The sequence below is a fragment of the Octopus sinensis genome, unplaced genomic scaffold (genome assembly GCF_006345805.1).
Source record: "Octopus sinensis unplaced genomic scaffold, ASM634580v1 Contig18129, whole genome shotgun sequence".
Lineage (NCBI taxonomy): Eukaryota > Metazoa > Mollusca > Cephalopoda > Octopoda > Octopodidae > Octopus > Octopus sinensis.
Genome location: NW_021835568.1, coordinates 5,001 through 22,408, shown reverse-complemented (window position 1 = coordinate 22,408; position 17,408 = coordinate 5,001). Strand labels below are relative to the sequence as shown.

The 17,408-nt window shown below is 32.4% G+C and overlaps 1 protein-coding gene across 1 annotated transcript; it reads right to left on the bottom strand.

The window, feature by feature from the left end:
• Positions 1 to 3,588: 3,588 nt before the first annotated feature.
• On the bottom strand, positions 3,589 to 17,231 carry LOC115231305. The gene is made up of 8 exons (XM_029801361.2): positions 17,216 to 17,231; positions 16,124 to 16,162; positions 13,187 to 13,222; positions 12,600 to 12,626; positions 9,788 to 9,841; positions 8,900 to 8,992; positions 7,068 to 7,117; positions 3,589 to 4,107 (listed from the first exon to the last, which is right to left on the bottom strand). Exons 3-8 carry the CDS (start codon positions 13,207 to 13,209, stop codon positions 3,974 to 3,976), a joined length of 381 nt encoding a protein of 126 aa, XP_029657221.1. The 5' UTR covers positions 13,210 to 13,222; positions 16,124 to 16,162; positions 17,216 to 17,231; the 3' UTR covers positions 3,589 to 3,973.
• Between the last annotated feature and the right edge of the window lie 177 nt (positions 17,232 to 17,408).

Genomic DNA, 17,408 nt, shown 5'->3' with positions numbered 1-17,408 from the left:
TAGTTCTCAAGTTTTAGGGAATCGTAGTGGAGAAGATATGATATTGCTCTGGGCTCGCCCTAGGCAAAAATTAACGATTTTTTTGCCGATGACACTCCCCGGACTCTACGTAAGGCTTCTGTAAAATTGGTTGTGTAGTTCTCAAGTTTAGGGAAACAGACAGACAGACAGACAGACACACATTCTCAGTTTTATATAGAGAGAGATTACTCTTTTACATAAAACCCATGCCTGATAGAAACTTCTAAAGTCAGATTCGGAAAGTTCACTTTCGTGGGACAAGAAATAGTTCGAATTTTGTTGACCAGTGTTATCAAAGATAACAGAATATTTGAATATAGTCCATTATAAATATCAGTCACTAAACTGGAGATACAAAAGTTTGAGAAATTCGAGAAATTAATTATATTACTCAGCTTAGTAGAATATATTTATTCTACTCTAAGCACAAGGCCCAAAATGTTGTGGGGATGAAAGCTAGTCTATTAGATCGACCCCAGTACGCAACTGGTACTTAATATATCGACCCCGAAAGGATGAAAGGCAAAATCGACCTCGGTGGAATTTGAGCTCAGAACGTAAATACAGACGAAATACTCCTAAGCATTTCACCTGGCGTGCTGAATTTTCTTATTTCTGTACCGCCAACAACGGGCTACACACAGAGAGGACACACAAGGGCAGACAAATGGATTAAGTCGATTATATCGACCCCAGTGAATAACTGGTACTCATTTAATCGACACCGAAAGGATGAAAGGCAAAGTCCACCTCGTGGAATTTGACCTCAGAACGTAGCGGCAGACAAAACACCGCTAAGCATTTCCACCGGCGCGCTAACGCTTCTGCCACCTCACCGCGTTTAGGTCTATATATTGATATATCATAATATATATTTAATTTCGATAAATCTAACTCCTAGTTACCACAGAATAGAAAAAGGGAAAACATCGGTAATCGTATATAAGAGCAAAAATAGGGCTATATCTTAGTTGCCTATTGGCATAATTATGATGATATTATTATTTTTATCATAAATATTACACATATAGGGAGTTTAATCTTGGATTATAAATTAAATAAGTATAGATATAAAGATAAATGTAATATTATGTATATTTGTAGTGTAGGAAATATTTTCATTTTACATCCTGGCATCTTGTAATTAGTTCCCCTTATCGTTGAATCATAATTGATTTAGATTTACTATTTTAATTACAAAGGAATGCGTCAGGTCCACATAGCTCACACCATCTATTACTACCCTTATACGGTTTTGCGTTATATTCCATGAATCAAGCAATATTATATTCATTATTCGTATGTATAAGAGAGTGTGTGAATTTGCCAACAACCGCATAATTAGCCTTGTTTGTATAACTCAATGTATATTTCTGATCATTCCTTCGAAGTTTGAATTACGAAGAGGATGCACCATTAGAAACATGTCATCTATAAGAGACATGTCCACTATAAGAGCAGTAATAGAATACTTATATACTAAAACCTTGTTTCTGAATGGGACACATTGATTTATTTCGACAGCTAGTTGAGTAATTTAGACAATTGATAGGTATGATCGGTTCAGTTAAATTATCATTAACAGTATTGTAACTAGAATTTAGTATATTTATTGCCTGCTGTAGATTTAATATTACGATTGCTTATATTGTTATAGATTGTTGTATTTTGTGTAGTATTATTTGTTGTATTATTGTTAGCTGTACGGTTTAATTAACAGCAATTAAATCTAGCTATATATATTCACGTGACTGAAAGTGGACTAACCGAATAGAATATATAAGAACTGAGTGAACTGACTGGGGATAGTTGACGGTATTAGGTCGATCGTGTAGGTTTATCGTGTTAATTCGACGTGCGTTGGATTTACAGCCGGTTGGTTCAAAAATGAAAATTTGAGCATGGTTCCTATATTCGAGTAGTATAGAGTGCGTTCTCTCATTGGTTATTTTTCATAACCACAACCAGTTATTTATTTATTTGTGGTTATTATGTCATGTGTATACACCAAACCTGTATACCCATGACATAATAGTTATGTCGGCGAGATTATTCGAAGTTCATTCTAGACCGATTTTTGCTTGAACATGGAAGGTTTACTAGTTTCGAGAATACAATTACAGAAACAGGAACAACAACAACAACAGAAGGTTTCGGAATTTCATATGTAACAGTGACTCTTAGTGCAACTGATACAGAAGAAACCTGAAAATGCATCTAGTTCGTTCACCTTCAACACTGTCGCAAACTCCATCGGAGAGTTCGCATATAACAAAGAACAGTGTACTACCTTCTCTGCTTATTTTCGAAGATAAGAGGAAATTTTTAGAGAAGAAGGCTGCGATTGGCAAGACGAAGACAGAGACACAACTTTGTTTAGAATATTGGCAGAAGCCGAGCATGAGAAATGTTGAAATTACATATCACAAAATATCTGGGTGAAGTTTGTTTTGAAGAAACGGTGAGATATTTTCAGCAAAATATGGTCTGTATATAATACGTGCTGCTAATGCCTGAATATTACAGCAACAACAACAACAAAAACAACAACAATAACAATAGCAATAATAATAATGATAATGATAATAATAACGACAACAACAACAATAGTAATAATAATAATAATAATAATAATAATAATAATAATAATAATAATAATAATAATAATAATAAGGGGCTGATCGCTACCTAACTCAGATACCAGGAAACCCAAAAATGGCAGAAATTCAAAAGATAGTGCTCATGGGAACTGCTCATATCCCACGCAAAATACTCTCAAGGTTTAAAACAAACATAATTTTCGGGTTTAAAAAAAAAAATTGTTTTTTTAGACGTTCATTAATACAACACCAAACCCCCCAATTATATGGCACACTAGGCATAACAACAACATGAACTTCCAACCTGTTGTCTCTTGAGGTCTCTGGGTGAGACTTGGAGCCAACTTGTACAAATATAAAGCAAAAGTCAAACATAGAATAATAATAATAATAATAATAATAATAATAATAATAATAATAATAATAATAATAATAATAATTACAAAAATAATAATAATAATAATAATAATAATAACAATAACAATAATAATAATAATAATAATAATAATAATAATAATAATAATAATAATAATAATAATTAGAGCTGAATAAGAAGCAAACAATACAAGAAATATCCGAGGAAATATAATAAATGTAAATCGCGAGAAGAAGTGAATAACTGCACTCTTCTTCAGTCGGTGCTGCCGAAAGTCAGAATTGAAAAGTAGAAGATTAACGCTTCTTTTGGATGTGGAGAATTATACTACACATTCTACTGTCCAATTAAAAACCGAAAATACTTCAAGTGTGATAAGATAGCTCGTAAACAATCACATGTTAAAACAAAACTTAGAAAACAGTTCACCTGAGAACAGTCATGTAAACTGTTTATCGGCGAGAGGTAATGCAGAAAAGACTCAAATAAAATGTGTGTATATAAAAAGTATTAATGCTGTTAGATATAGTTAGTGACATTACATTAATTAATGAAAACATATGGAAAACAATCGCGAAGCGTATACTAGTGAAACCTTGAAGTATGCACGTGGGGTATCGGAAACTAAATTATGTTTTAAAGGGGAAAATATCTGTAACGTTGCATTTCGGAGTAAGACTAGAAAATATAAGAAAAATTTGTTTTGACGGGAAGGAACTGTTCGACTTATGGGATTTGCTCACAAATAATTTATATAGAAATGTAACGGGACCATGTGCCAGTTCTAATACAGTCAGATAATTTTTAAAAAGGAATGAAACTGTTTTCCCTGGCCATTATTTTTCCGAGAGAATTGAAACCACAATATGTCTGATAAAATATAGTTATTTTATTTCAATCATTTATAATCAAATATGCAAAGCGTCTTATTTTTTCATTAATATATTTTCTTCCCAAAATATACTCCACAAAGACATCATTTGCGTCTGTAATGATACCAAATTGCCAAACATCCGCCTATCATAACGCAGATTAATAATACATATCCCATCCATGGTTGGTATTTAACTTTAGACCCGTTATCTTTTTCTGTGGTTGTAGGAGGTTCTCCTGCAATATACAAAAAATGAAATTTTATAAGAATATAATTTATTATTTCATGAATTATCAATATTATCTTAATCCAATTGAGAATTGTAGGCTTCTGAAGCATAGTTGTTCCTTTCCTTTGTGAGTGTAAAACAGACTTGCACATCGTGAACATCAGTCTAACACTTAATTGCAACAGTTATAAATTTTGGCGGAATTAAGTTATCTCCACGTACATCTTTTTGATCATTATTCCAATCCATGCTTGAAACGCATATCTAAAGGTTCCATTTTAAGTCCCAGACGATTTGAATTTATGTTCCATTTAACGTACAAACCTCCACCCTCTGTACTCAAATCATGTTTTGTTGAAGTGTTGAGACATTGGCTGACGCGTGTGAGAAAATGAAACTGTCATAAGTTAAGGAATTCAAATCTTTCACTAATTTTACGCGATTTAATTAGGATGTACCGTGAATATTTCACTTTCATTCTTCTCTCGTAATGCGTTTAAAATATATAATTAATATTACATTGATCGAGTAAATTAATAGAAATAATTCGCTTACATATGTACGATGTATAATTGGAAACATGGTTAATATATACATATGTGTGTGTGTGTGTGTGTGTGATGTGTGTGATTGCCAGTGTGTGTGTGTGTGTGTGTGTGTGTAAATATTTCAAACAATTAGTGCTCGCCTCGCAGTTATTCCGTAAAACTATTGATAACGTTGTAGCCTCGCGGGTGGGATTATTGTCGAAAGATTAATGCCAAAGAATGATAATAGGCGATGTGAAGAATATGCAACCCTCAGATTTCATACTAAAAAGGGCAATATATATATATACGTACATATATATGTATATTTGCATATGTTTTATTTATTAATTGTTATTATATATATATATTATATATATATATATAATATATATATATATATATATATATATATATATATGCGTGTGTGCGTGTAGAAGTTCAGTAAAACTTTTTGATTATGGTACTTACGTTGTGGCGCAACAATTTAGTATGACATTATCCATACAATTTAAAAAAAAGGTGATTATAATCACAATAAGCAGCAAGTATATCCAGAGGTAATGTAGTACGATCGTTTCATGCGACTGTTCTTTGTGAATATACTCTACGTATTAAATCGATATGATGTTTGCATTGTTCAATGAAACGAAGTAGCATGGAACGATCGTGCTGCATTACCTCTGGATATCCTTGTGGATTATATTGATTATATACATATATATATATTATATATATATATATATATATTATACTTATATATATATATTATATATATACACACACATATATATATATATATACATATATATATATATATATATATATATATATATATATATATATGCATATATATATATGTATATATATATATTATATATTATATATATATATATATATATATATATATAATATATATATATAATGCTTGATTTGCTTTTCATCAGTAGGATTATATGAGATATATAATCTAATGCGATGAGGTAGGGAAAAATATGCTAATATATGATCCCTTTAGTTTTGGTCACAGATTTTTAATTACCGTTTTTTTTTTAAACTAAAGAGTTGAAAATTTCATATACTAGTGTAACCTCTCATGCAGAACACATTTTACCTTCACCATTTTTGAAAAAAAACTTATTTTAGAAGTCATTTCGTGCTAAAGTTGTTGTATTTCGGCAATTCTCACCAATTAATGGCGTATATTCAGTTGAAGAAATCTACTGCTGTTTTCCAGGGTAAGCGAATAGGAACGACCTCCGGCTTATCTCTACTAAATGGCACAATAGTTTTCTATTTCATTGTTGTTTACAGCCTGTGTTGCATATTACACGCTTTTCTTTTTGGTTATCGCATCGGAGTACTCAGTAAGCAATGACGAATTAACAGGAAGAATGAATAAATACTATTTACCTAAATTTTTTTGTTGCCCGACATCAGTATTCAAAGTGCAGGTCTGTAGTTTGGGGAAATGTTTGGTTTTATCTACACATAAACCGCACCAGTTTTAAAAGACCTATACAGCTATGGGTCCGCAGCTATCTTTTTTATTGTTGAAGTATATATAGTTTCAACATGTCTTATGTTACAACTATGTGATATATTGAAATTTTAATGATTTTATCTTACTATAATCAACAAAAAACACATTTCGTCAATATAAAAAAAAATAATATTATCAAAGGATAAAGGTAAAAGAAAACAAATATACTTAGTTTTCTTCCGGACCCTAATAGTATTTCGCGATGTTAGCCAACCGACCTTTCATCTGAAAAAAGTCAGTGGAATTAGTCGATCTCGATACACAAATAATCTTCGTCCTGAAACTATCAAAAATGTACACATATAAGCGTACTTTTCTATGAGCCAAACACTAAATATTCCAGGTAAAACATATTGACTTATGCAGCGGAAAATAGTGTAATTGTTGTGACAGTGACTAGTTCACTCGTTGCTTGGGAGTCGATAGTGTAGGAGTGCCTGTCTGACAGTAGAGAGGGAAGGAGTAAGGAATGCACGGTGCTTACTAGAAAGGAAGAAAGAATGACATAGGAACAGAACAGTGTGCTGGCATTTAGTACAGGTGACCCGGACGTTGTTCCTCTTTGATTCCTATCGCAAACCCCAGTATATTTCATCAGCTGAATACACCTTAGTGATTGGCTAAATTCACCCTAATACGACAACGTTAACACAAAATTAGTTCTAAAGTACAAACTTTCGTAAGAGATGTTCAAACTAAACCGTATTCTGCGTGAGGAATTACACCAGTACCTGAAGTTTCAAACTGCTTAGTTTAAAAAAAAATCTGTGTGCTAAACTGGACAGATCCCTGAAAATGTATTAGGTGCAAATATTTTCTGCCTCTAATATAGATATATCGGAAAATGGTTAGTCACAGAATATTTTCTGTGTGACACATTTTTTGTTTGTAACGCACCTTCCCATGATAGGATATTGGTGAAACTCTTCTTTACAGCTTTACATAATCTGCAATATAGAGATTAGAAATATGTTAGTATTCTAGCTTAATAAATTATGACATTTTGAAAGTAAAACTGAAATCTGAAGTTAAAACTAACTCGGAAAGCTGTTTTAATGACCATTATTAGGATTATTGAGTGACAAATTCAAGCATTCCTTTCTTATTAAAAATAGAACGCAATGCAAAAAGAAAATAGAAGATACTTGTGCCCCAAACCTTTAAATACAAGTGTTTTAAATGGAAAACCTCTGTTCACTGTGTCTGAACTAATTAAACATGAAAATATATTCACTTCCAGAGAAATAGTTACGGGAACAATTATGGGGTGAACATGAGACGAACGTAATAGAAGTGAGAGCTAAGAAACTGCTGTTCTCGTTCATAGCGCAGCATTTTCAGGAGGGATTTAAGTGATGGCGTAACAAACAAGCGCTGCGAGTTGAGAGTGTGACAGCAGAATCAAGAAGAGTTGCAGCTTCCCATTCAGTTTTATGCACATTAACTGAAGATAGTAAAACAGGTTCAGAATAAGAAATCCTAGATATAATCTTTATCAACTGTTTTACTCGTCATTTTAAATGCAATTGACAAATACATAGCTGAATTCAAAATTTAGCATCTGTAAACAGATATAAACTGCAAAATTGATTTAACACGTATCACCTAGCGACTGATGCCCGTATTTAAATATTAACAAATATGTAAAATTCTAGCCATATCTATCATAAAACTGTTTCACAATTCTAAGAGGAAGGGAGGTTCAACAGTGAAGCAATGCAAACTTAAGAGACATGATAATGTTTCCGACATTAACCTGGAAGACGGACTACGAACAGCTATGACTGTACGGTTTCTGATATCATATAAATCTTACTAAACCTGAACACACTTCACTAAAAGAAGGTGGTCAGCAGATACATGAGTACGCATCTGTGTTTCGATATGATTTTACAATGTTATAAAACAAATTCTACAGCAAAGAATATTAAATTGAGAAGCTTTAGCTTAGGTCAAATGTCACTTTAAAAATCATAACTATAATTCAATATAATTCAGTAGGTTTCTAGAAAATATCTAGTTATAAAGAAGCAAAATGAAAGTGGCCGTATTTTGTTGAACACAGGACGAATATACATAGAAAGGGATGTTAACGCATATGTGGTGCTTGCATGACCCAGACGTTGATTGGTTATTAACAGAATCCTATTTCAGCTGTTGTTCCTAATTTCGCAGAAAACAGTAAAATATTGAAAACAACATTTGGAAAATTAAAGTATAAAGAAATATAATTTTACAAGCCTGAAATGATACTTGATATTACGTTTAACGATGTCAAAATAAACAACTGTTGGAATTACATTCTGAGGTAGAAGGTAAGAAGAGTCCCCATATTGCTAAATCTGGAATCGGTACACAACGTGATCAATTCACGATGTAAATTTATTTGAATATTTAATTAACTTTTGCTACTTACCTTTTTCCACACACTTTTAATTTGGTACATAACAAAGGTTAGAATGTTTGTTCTTAATATGTTATATGATCTAGTCATTCTCTTTGCATACTCATTTATTCTTGAATGTTAAGAGATGTTTCTTTTTGTTTCTCTCTCCCAATTTCTAAATGGCTTCGTTTTTATTTACCAGTCTCTAATATATATGATACACATGTTGAATTACGCAAACCCATCCATCTACATATGTGCACTCGTTTATTTCACAGACCTATACACCTGCCATATAATATAACGACAATGAAAATTTTGAAAGGTAAACACGCAAACTCACTGGTTTTCTACAAATATCATTCTGTGTGTTTCATCCAGGCATTTGAAGATATACTTTTCAAAGTCGTCGATCAGAGCCCTGAAACCTTTTAAGCTTGAATGACAAAGAAGAAACTTATTAAACATAATTTTTCTCTCGATAATAAGTGACAACTATACAAATTTTATGCTTTCCATATTTATCAATTTGCTTTCATTTTCGAATCAACAGAGTATTTCGTTATGTCATTTCGCCAAATGCTGACCTGGTCGTACCATTATTTACAGTATGTCATATTACTATTGTCAGCCCTAAGGTGGTGAGTTAGTCGGACCTTTAGTGCTTATCGGCTATTCCTCAGGCTATACGTTGTAATTTCAAACGCGCATAATCCTGCCAGTCAATAAAAGGGATCACTTACAAACTTGGTTCAATAAGTCGATTGGCCACTACAAATTTTACCACAACACATTTCGCGACTATGTTATAATGAATTTTCGTTTTTGACATTATTCATTCTAGATCTCAAAATGTAACAATGGGGTTTAACGCAATTTAATCATAGATGTTATAATCACTTTGAGAGGGCAGGGAAAAAATTGGTACAAAATTAATCGAACAACTATACAACCTCACTATAAGGATACGATTAACTCCATTAAACTGTTGTATTAATATAATTCAGTAGGTTTCTAGAAAATATCTAGTTATAAAGAAACAAAATGAAAGTGGCCGTATTTTGTTGAACACAGGACGAATATACATAGAAAGTGATGTTAACGCATGTGTGGTGCTTGCATGACCCATACGTTGATTGGTTATTAACAGAATCCTATTCCAGCTGTTGTTCCTAATGAAGGCGTTATAATTCATTCATTAGTTTACAATAAAATATAGATAAATACTTACAAACGAGCGTCTTGGAAGAGAACACTAGCGACATCTTGGCGTCTTATCTCGCGACTAAAAGAGTAAATTTTAAAATGATATGAAGTTATATTCATTTCTCGCAACGATGTAAAATATTGTCATTAATGCACAAATTGTCATCGCTTTCAAAGATTTGTAATTGTCAAAATATACAAGAACGTGTTACAAGAAAATATTCGAATACATAGATCTTCTGTGGAATTATATTTCATTTATGTATCTATTCGAAGTGAATAGAAATAAATTACTGTAAGGAAAATATTGTTGTAACGGCATGGTAAACACCAAACAAGGAGTTCAGTTACTATTACACCTCATTCCACAATGAGGAATGACAAATGATAAAACTTTCAATTTAAAAGATTATTTCTTTTGTTTTACATACGAAATAGAAGAAAAAGCTTGCCGAATCCATAAAATAGATAAATGTATGAATGTGCGTGTGTGTATGTGCGTATGCATGCCTGAACGTATGTCTGCACGCATGTGAGCATAAGGGGCTGCTAAAAACTTTCTGGTTTTAGAGGTGTTGCAAAAGGCACGGCTGGAGACCCAAATTTCATAATTCTTTTGCAGGACTTAAAAAAACTCAAGGAATATTGCAATATGCGTACAAATCTGAATCTGTAAGGGGAATATTTGGAAGAATCTTTTGAGGATCTTTTCTTCAACTCCTCGTATACATATATATATATATATATATATATATATATATATATATATATATATATATATATATATATATGTATATATTTCTCGACCAGACTATCAGATGTTGCTACACGTCGCTGGTTACAATACGCTTCGTATTGTTTTAGCCTTCAAATGACGCCACACAACTGGCTAAGCGAGCAGGCCAATAGACGAAAGAGTGAGAGAAAGTTGTGGCGAAAGGGTACAGCAGGGATCGCCCCCCCCCCCCTGCCGGAGATTCGCCGAGCTTTTAGGTGTTTTCTCTCGATAAACACACACAACGGCCGGTCAGGGAATCGAAACCGCGATCCTCCCACCGCAAGTCCGCTGCCCTAACCACTGGGCCATTGCGCCTCCATACACACACGCACACAGACACACAGACACATATATATATATAATTGTAATTTAGGGTATCTAAGAGATACCGCCGCGCTGAAATAGCAGTCAAACTTGACTCTAAAACCACATTAAATGTCTACTATTTCTAGCGTGGATGTATCTCTTAGATACCTTAAATTATTATTTTAATTAAGATCGGTATTTGAATATAGATCTTATCTTTAGTTACATATGTATATATATATATATATATATTATATATATATATATATATATATATAAGGAAAAGACTGATATTAAAATACCGATCTTATCAGGTGGCCAGCATATATGTATATATATATATATATATGAACATAAAATTATGTATATATATATAATATATATATATATATATATATATATATGTATATATATACATATATATATATATATATATATATAATATATATATATATATATATATATATATATACATATATATATATATATACATAATTTTATGTTCATATATATATATATATATATATATGCCAGCATATATGTATATATATATATATACGAACATAAAATTATGTATATATATATATAATATATATATATATGTAGATATATACATATATATGTATATATATATATATAATATAATTCGAGACAAAACCACTATTTTAAAACCAAACAAGGAAAGACTTAATCAATACATAAAATTTTGTCTCGAATTATATTATATAATATTTTACTATAAAATTGGATTTAACCCTAAATCTGATTTTTCCCTGTAATTTTGGATTCATTCCCTAATATTTATTATTATATATATATATATATATACATAATTTTATGTTCATATATATATATATATATATATGCTGGCCACCTGATAAGATCGGTATTTTAATATCGGTCTTATCCTTAGTTATATATATATATATATACATATATGTATATATATATATATATATATATATATATATATATATATATATATATATTTAAATATATATATAACTCAAGATAATTAAAATAATAATTTTGGGTGTCTAAGAGATACGCTAGAAATAGTAGACATTTAATGTGGTTTTAGAGTCAAGTTTGACTGCTATTTCAGCGTGGCGGTATCTCTTAGATACCCTAAATTACAATTATATATATATATATAACATATATATATTATATATATTATATAATATATAATATATATATAATTATATATATAATATATATATATATATATATATATATATATATAATATATATATATAGTTGAAAAACAGAATATGAAGCCCGGTGTCTAAATAACAAAAAGCTGGAGTAGGGTAACGCTCTGGAAGTTGAGGAAGTCTTTTACGTTTCAAACGTACGCTCTTCAACAGGAACACTCGGAAATGAACAAAGCGAGAACACACACACACATACACACACAGACAAACCCACCCACACACACACATATGTATATAGCTCGTGGAGCTTTATGTGTTTTCGCTCAATAAACACTCACAGCGCCCGGTCTGGGAATCGAAACTACGATCTTACGATTGCAAGTCCGCTGCCCTAACCACTGGGCCATCGCGCCTCCACACACACACACACACACACACACACACACATATATATATATATATATATATATTTATCTGTGTAAATATATATATATATATATATATATATATATATATATGTGTAAATATATATATATATACATATATAAATTTTGTGCCAAGTCGCAATAGAAAGTTATTAATTCAAATGAACTTACTCCCTCCAGTTATCGGTATTGTGTTTTCTAAAAAGGAAGAATAGTGAGAAATTAATGTTTCCTGAATAATGCAGAACCAGATTATTTTTGAAACATCAGAAAGCAGTTGAGAGGCAAAAGATTTTCAGGAAGTTGAACAAATATATAACAATAAATTGACTATGAAAAAGATAGCACAACACATATTCTTCTTAGGACGAGCATAATGATACAGCAGATATTAGGTGTATATATATATATATATATACTTTATTTTAAGCAGTAGAAAATTCAACAAAATCTGTTACTCTGAGTTTCTCGTTGCCGTTCATCAGACAGTTTTTGCTAGCAAAAACTGTCTGATGAACGGCAACGAGAAACTCAGAGTAACAGATTTTTTTGAATTTTCTGCTGCTTAAAATAAAGCATATTACTCTACCACTGGTATTTGAGTACTCTTTTTTCCACCTTGTACTGTGTTCTGAATGTGGGTTTTATAAAATCTCCTTCTTTTTGGAGCGCTTTGATCTTAAGGTAACTAAAACATGTCAATATCATGCAGTAAGTAACGATTGAAAATGTATTCGAATGAAAGGCCCAATACTTACATTTCGAAACGTATTTCTTTCATGAATTTCTCATCGCTGTAATTAAAATGTGCATGACCCTGTAGTTTTAGCAGGATTTTAATCAATCAAATAATCGGTTAATCAACAGATACGTGTGTAATAATATAAATGCATGCATATTTATATAATGTCTGTAAATACATACACAAGTGACATAATACACAAATATATATTATACATATAAATATGTATATATATGTTCTGCGTGCGTGCGTGTGTGTGTGTGTGTGTGTCTATGTGTGTAATATATTCCGGTTGGTGATGGTCGGTCATAAAGTTACAATTAATTTCCCGTTTTGTCTTGCTCTTAGCAATATAGGCGGTCCTTCAGATTAGCTGGATGGAAACGCATAACCTGCTTACTAATGGAGGTGAGAAATAGCCTTTTGCCATCCACGTTGTGAAAAATTCCTGAAATGAAAATTTTGGATGCGAAAACCACTTATGCGTCATATAGAATTAACTCCCTTACAATGTACGATTTTCTTCACTAGTCATCAAGCAGAGAAGCTCCATAATACAATATGAATTTTCTCACATGAAGGCACCGATTAAATTTCTGAATTTTTAAGGAGGCCCCAGTGTTACGAAATTTTAAAAAATTATTGACCTCTCTGGCAATTATAATCTAAGTTTTTACAAAGCTTCCATTGAATGCTGTATGGTCTTCATTTTTCTTTTAAATGCCATGTGTTGTTAACCAAAGGCGTAAAGATGCGTGTCCCTTGATTGACTGTTGTTATCATCACTACATCTACCATATCCGAAGATATGCAATTAGTACTTCCAGAATAGTCCACTTTCATTCCACATTCTCACTGTATGCCGCTGCCTCTCATCCCTCTCCCTAGTAGTCTCAAGAACGCCTCATTTACCCGCTCATCCTAATTCAGTCATATGCATCCCTGTTTAGACATTGCTTTTAGTTCCATACAGTTCACACAATGCTTCTTACAAAAATGCAAGGAATATAAAAATATGAAGTCTTCGTAATAATCCGCTGCATTGCTTTTTCCTACCATAATTTATTCGAAAAACGTTTCAAAATTTCGTTTTTTTTTTATATATAACACCCACCATGTGAAATATATGAATATGAATACATCCACCTTCAAGTGGTTCTCCTTTTTGCACAAAGGAAACTAAGCTATATGTATCCACATAATATTTATTGGGTTACGTTTTCACTTTTATCCGACTCTGTAGGAGTTATTTTGACCTTTAATTTTTCATCCACTTTGTTTCAACAGTATTCAAACAGACTGATTAGACTATGTCATTCCGTTGGTAATTAAAAAAATTGAAATACATTTATAGGAATATACGATTTTTTAAAGCTATAGTTTCAATTTTACTTAAAAAGGTGTATTCTTTATCTTTCTTCTTTTACTTGTTTCAGTCAATACACGGTGGCTTTACTGAGTCGCAGACGTAGGAAATTATTCAGTTGAATGAATTGACAACAGTGCAAACTGATTTAGCTGTGTAATTATTAATTTTGGTCTCTTTTCCCGAACATCCACGTTATGAGGACGGAAACACAGAGCACTGGTTGGTAACAGGTGATTAGGGACGTACACAGAAACATAAACACACGCATACGTATACATGGACGTACGAACACTCAAACACACGCACACATTCATATATGCATCTGATATGATTCTTTCACTTTCCGTCGACCAAATCCACACCAAATGCTTTAGATGGTTCGAGGGTACAGCAGGAGACAACCAAGGTGCCACACATTGAAACTTAACCCGGAACCATGTATTAGAGGGGAAAGCTTTTTTACACATAGCCGAACCTGTGCTTATGTACATAGAGTTAAATATCCAAATATCTTCATTAATGTAACTATGCATTTTTCTTATTTGTGTGAAAGGATAATTCAATAAATTTTATGATCCAATAGTTAAGTTGCAGTATTCAGTATAGGGCGTTGCACATCGTGGTCTGGATGACACACCTCATTTTATTTAGAGTTTCCGGTATATAATGACGCAAATATGGACACATACACACACATATCTTTCAATATACGAGGGGTGTATGAAAAGTCTTGAGCCTCAAAAGAAAAACATAACATGGTAAAAGTCTTCTGACGAAGGTACAGGACTTGACAGTTCAAATCTTTTCACACACCCCACGTATTTTTGCTTATAGCGGCGAGCTGGCAGAAACGTTAGCACGCCGGGCGAAGTGCCGTTACGTCCTGAATTTAAATACCGCCGAGGTCGACTTTCCCTTTCATCCTTTCGGGCTCGATTAAATAAGTACCATTTACGCACTGGGGTCGATGTAATCAACTTAATCCGTGTGTATTTCCTTGTCTGTCGCCTCTATGTTTAAACCCTTGTGGGTAATAAAGAAACAGGTATTTCGTCAGCGCTATGTTCTGAGTTCAAATTAGGCCGTGGTGGACATTACCTTTCATCATTTCAGGGTCAATAAATTAAGTACCATCTACGCGCTAGGGTCGATATAATCGACATAAACCGTTTGTCTCTCCCTCTTTGTCTCCTCTGTGTTTAGCTCATTGTGGGTAGTAAAGAAATAGGTATTTCGTCTGTCTGTGTCTTCTGAGTTCAAATTAAGCTGAGGTCGACTTTGCCTTTTGTCCTTTCAGGGTCGATAAATTAAGTACCACATGCGTTCTGGGTCGATTGGGAGGGGACCCTGTACCTAGTGTAAAACACAATATATGTATGCTTATGTATGTATCTACATAATGAATTCATTTTTATATTTACCCATTTAGGTAATATGAAAATCATTTAAGTTATACACGACAATACTTATGTTTATGAATGTCAGAATATAGTTATTCACTTGTAGCAAATACAAGTTCTGTTTCAGCAATAAATATAGAAACAATTAAACATGAAGTAGGAAAATATTTATAAATCTACTTACACCAATTCACTTACGAAAGGGACGAATCTTAATTTGATACTATAATAAAAAAATGAATTTATTTCATCAATTATATTCTTTGAAGAGTAGTGTATGTGTAAAATTGTTAATCAATATTTGAAAGAATACTTACTTTGTAATAAACTTATTGCGCTCCTTGAATTGTCTCCTTACATAAATTTCGATATGATACAAGCATAAACTTGTGTCTTCTTCACTTAAGTATTTTTCGAAATAAATTTACTATGTCATTCCCTAACAGTTTGAATGTATTCCGATTTAGTCATCATCATGCATGTTATTTAAAATCCACATGCACTAGTTACTTTCCTATATTAAGCGCAAGTGCTTTGGCAAAATCTCTGATTAATTGAAAATTAATTTGTCAAAATTATTTCATCATACGTATATCCGTCGCATGATATATTCCTTGAAAGTCAAACATGTCTATATATTAATCAAAGAATATTTGAAATGCTAGCTGGATTTTCTACGTAATTCATTGGTAAAATATATTAGCGACATGTCAATATATATATATTGAGAGGTAATATTTGTCTCCTCTGTAAACGATGATGCTCTCTTAGAACATACATTACTACAGCAGTTACTACGAGAGAAACTCTCTCACTGGCTTTTTGGCAAACGTCCACGTGTTTAAATTTCTTAAGCGTTGGAGGTTCAAATCGCTAAAAATAGTGAAAAGTGAAGATTTATCCATCACTACTTCTAGTGCTGACACCGCCAGATCATGTGATCTCAACGTTGTTTCATCATGTCAATGATGGACACTCGATCTCAAGAGACAGCAGTGATTCATCTCAATGCCAGCGCTGAATAGATTCACAGTGTCAGGACAGGCGCTGGTGTTGCCATTAGCTATTTATCTTAAGTAGAGCCGACATATGTCCTCCACACAGCGGTATAAATATGAGTGAATTTTGCACACAAAAATGCGTGTTTCTCTCATGGTAACGGTAAAATTTATACTAAAAGAACATCCGAGTACGACTAAATAAATATTTCCCTGAGATTTATTCATATTTGCTCCACGACATTTTGATAAGCATGAGATAATAAAGGAAGACTTACGATGTAAGAGGCGGGCTGTAAAATACAACAAAAATAATAATATGTCAATATAAAAGAACGCCACATGAAAGTATGAATACATGAATTACATGAGAGTTTGCGGTTGTTTGTGTGTGTATGTATGTGTTTGTGTGTGTGTGTGTGTGTCTCTCTCTCTGTTTGTATGTGTGCTTATGTACGGGTGCGTGCGCGG

Bases quoted from the DNA above. Each gene is read 5' to 3' on its own strand.
- LOC115231305 (XM_029801361.2), bottom strand. From the start codon at position 13,209: ATGAAAGAAATACGTTTCGAAAT. The intron at 7,118-8,899 runs GTGAGTTTGCGT...TCTATATTGCAG, and splicing joins ATGATATTTGTAGAAAACCA to ATTATGTAAAGCTGTAAAGA. The intron at 4,108-7,067 runs GTGCGTTACAAA...TGTATATTGCAG, and splicing joins CAATATCCTATCATGGGAAG to GAGAACCTCCTACAACCACA.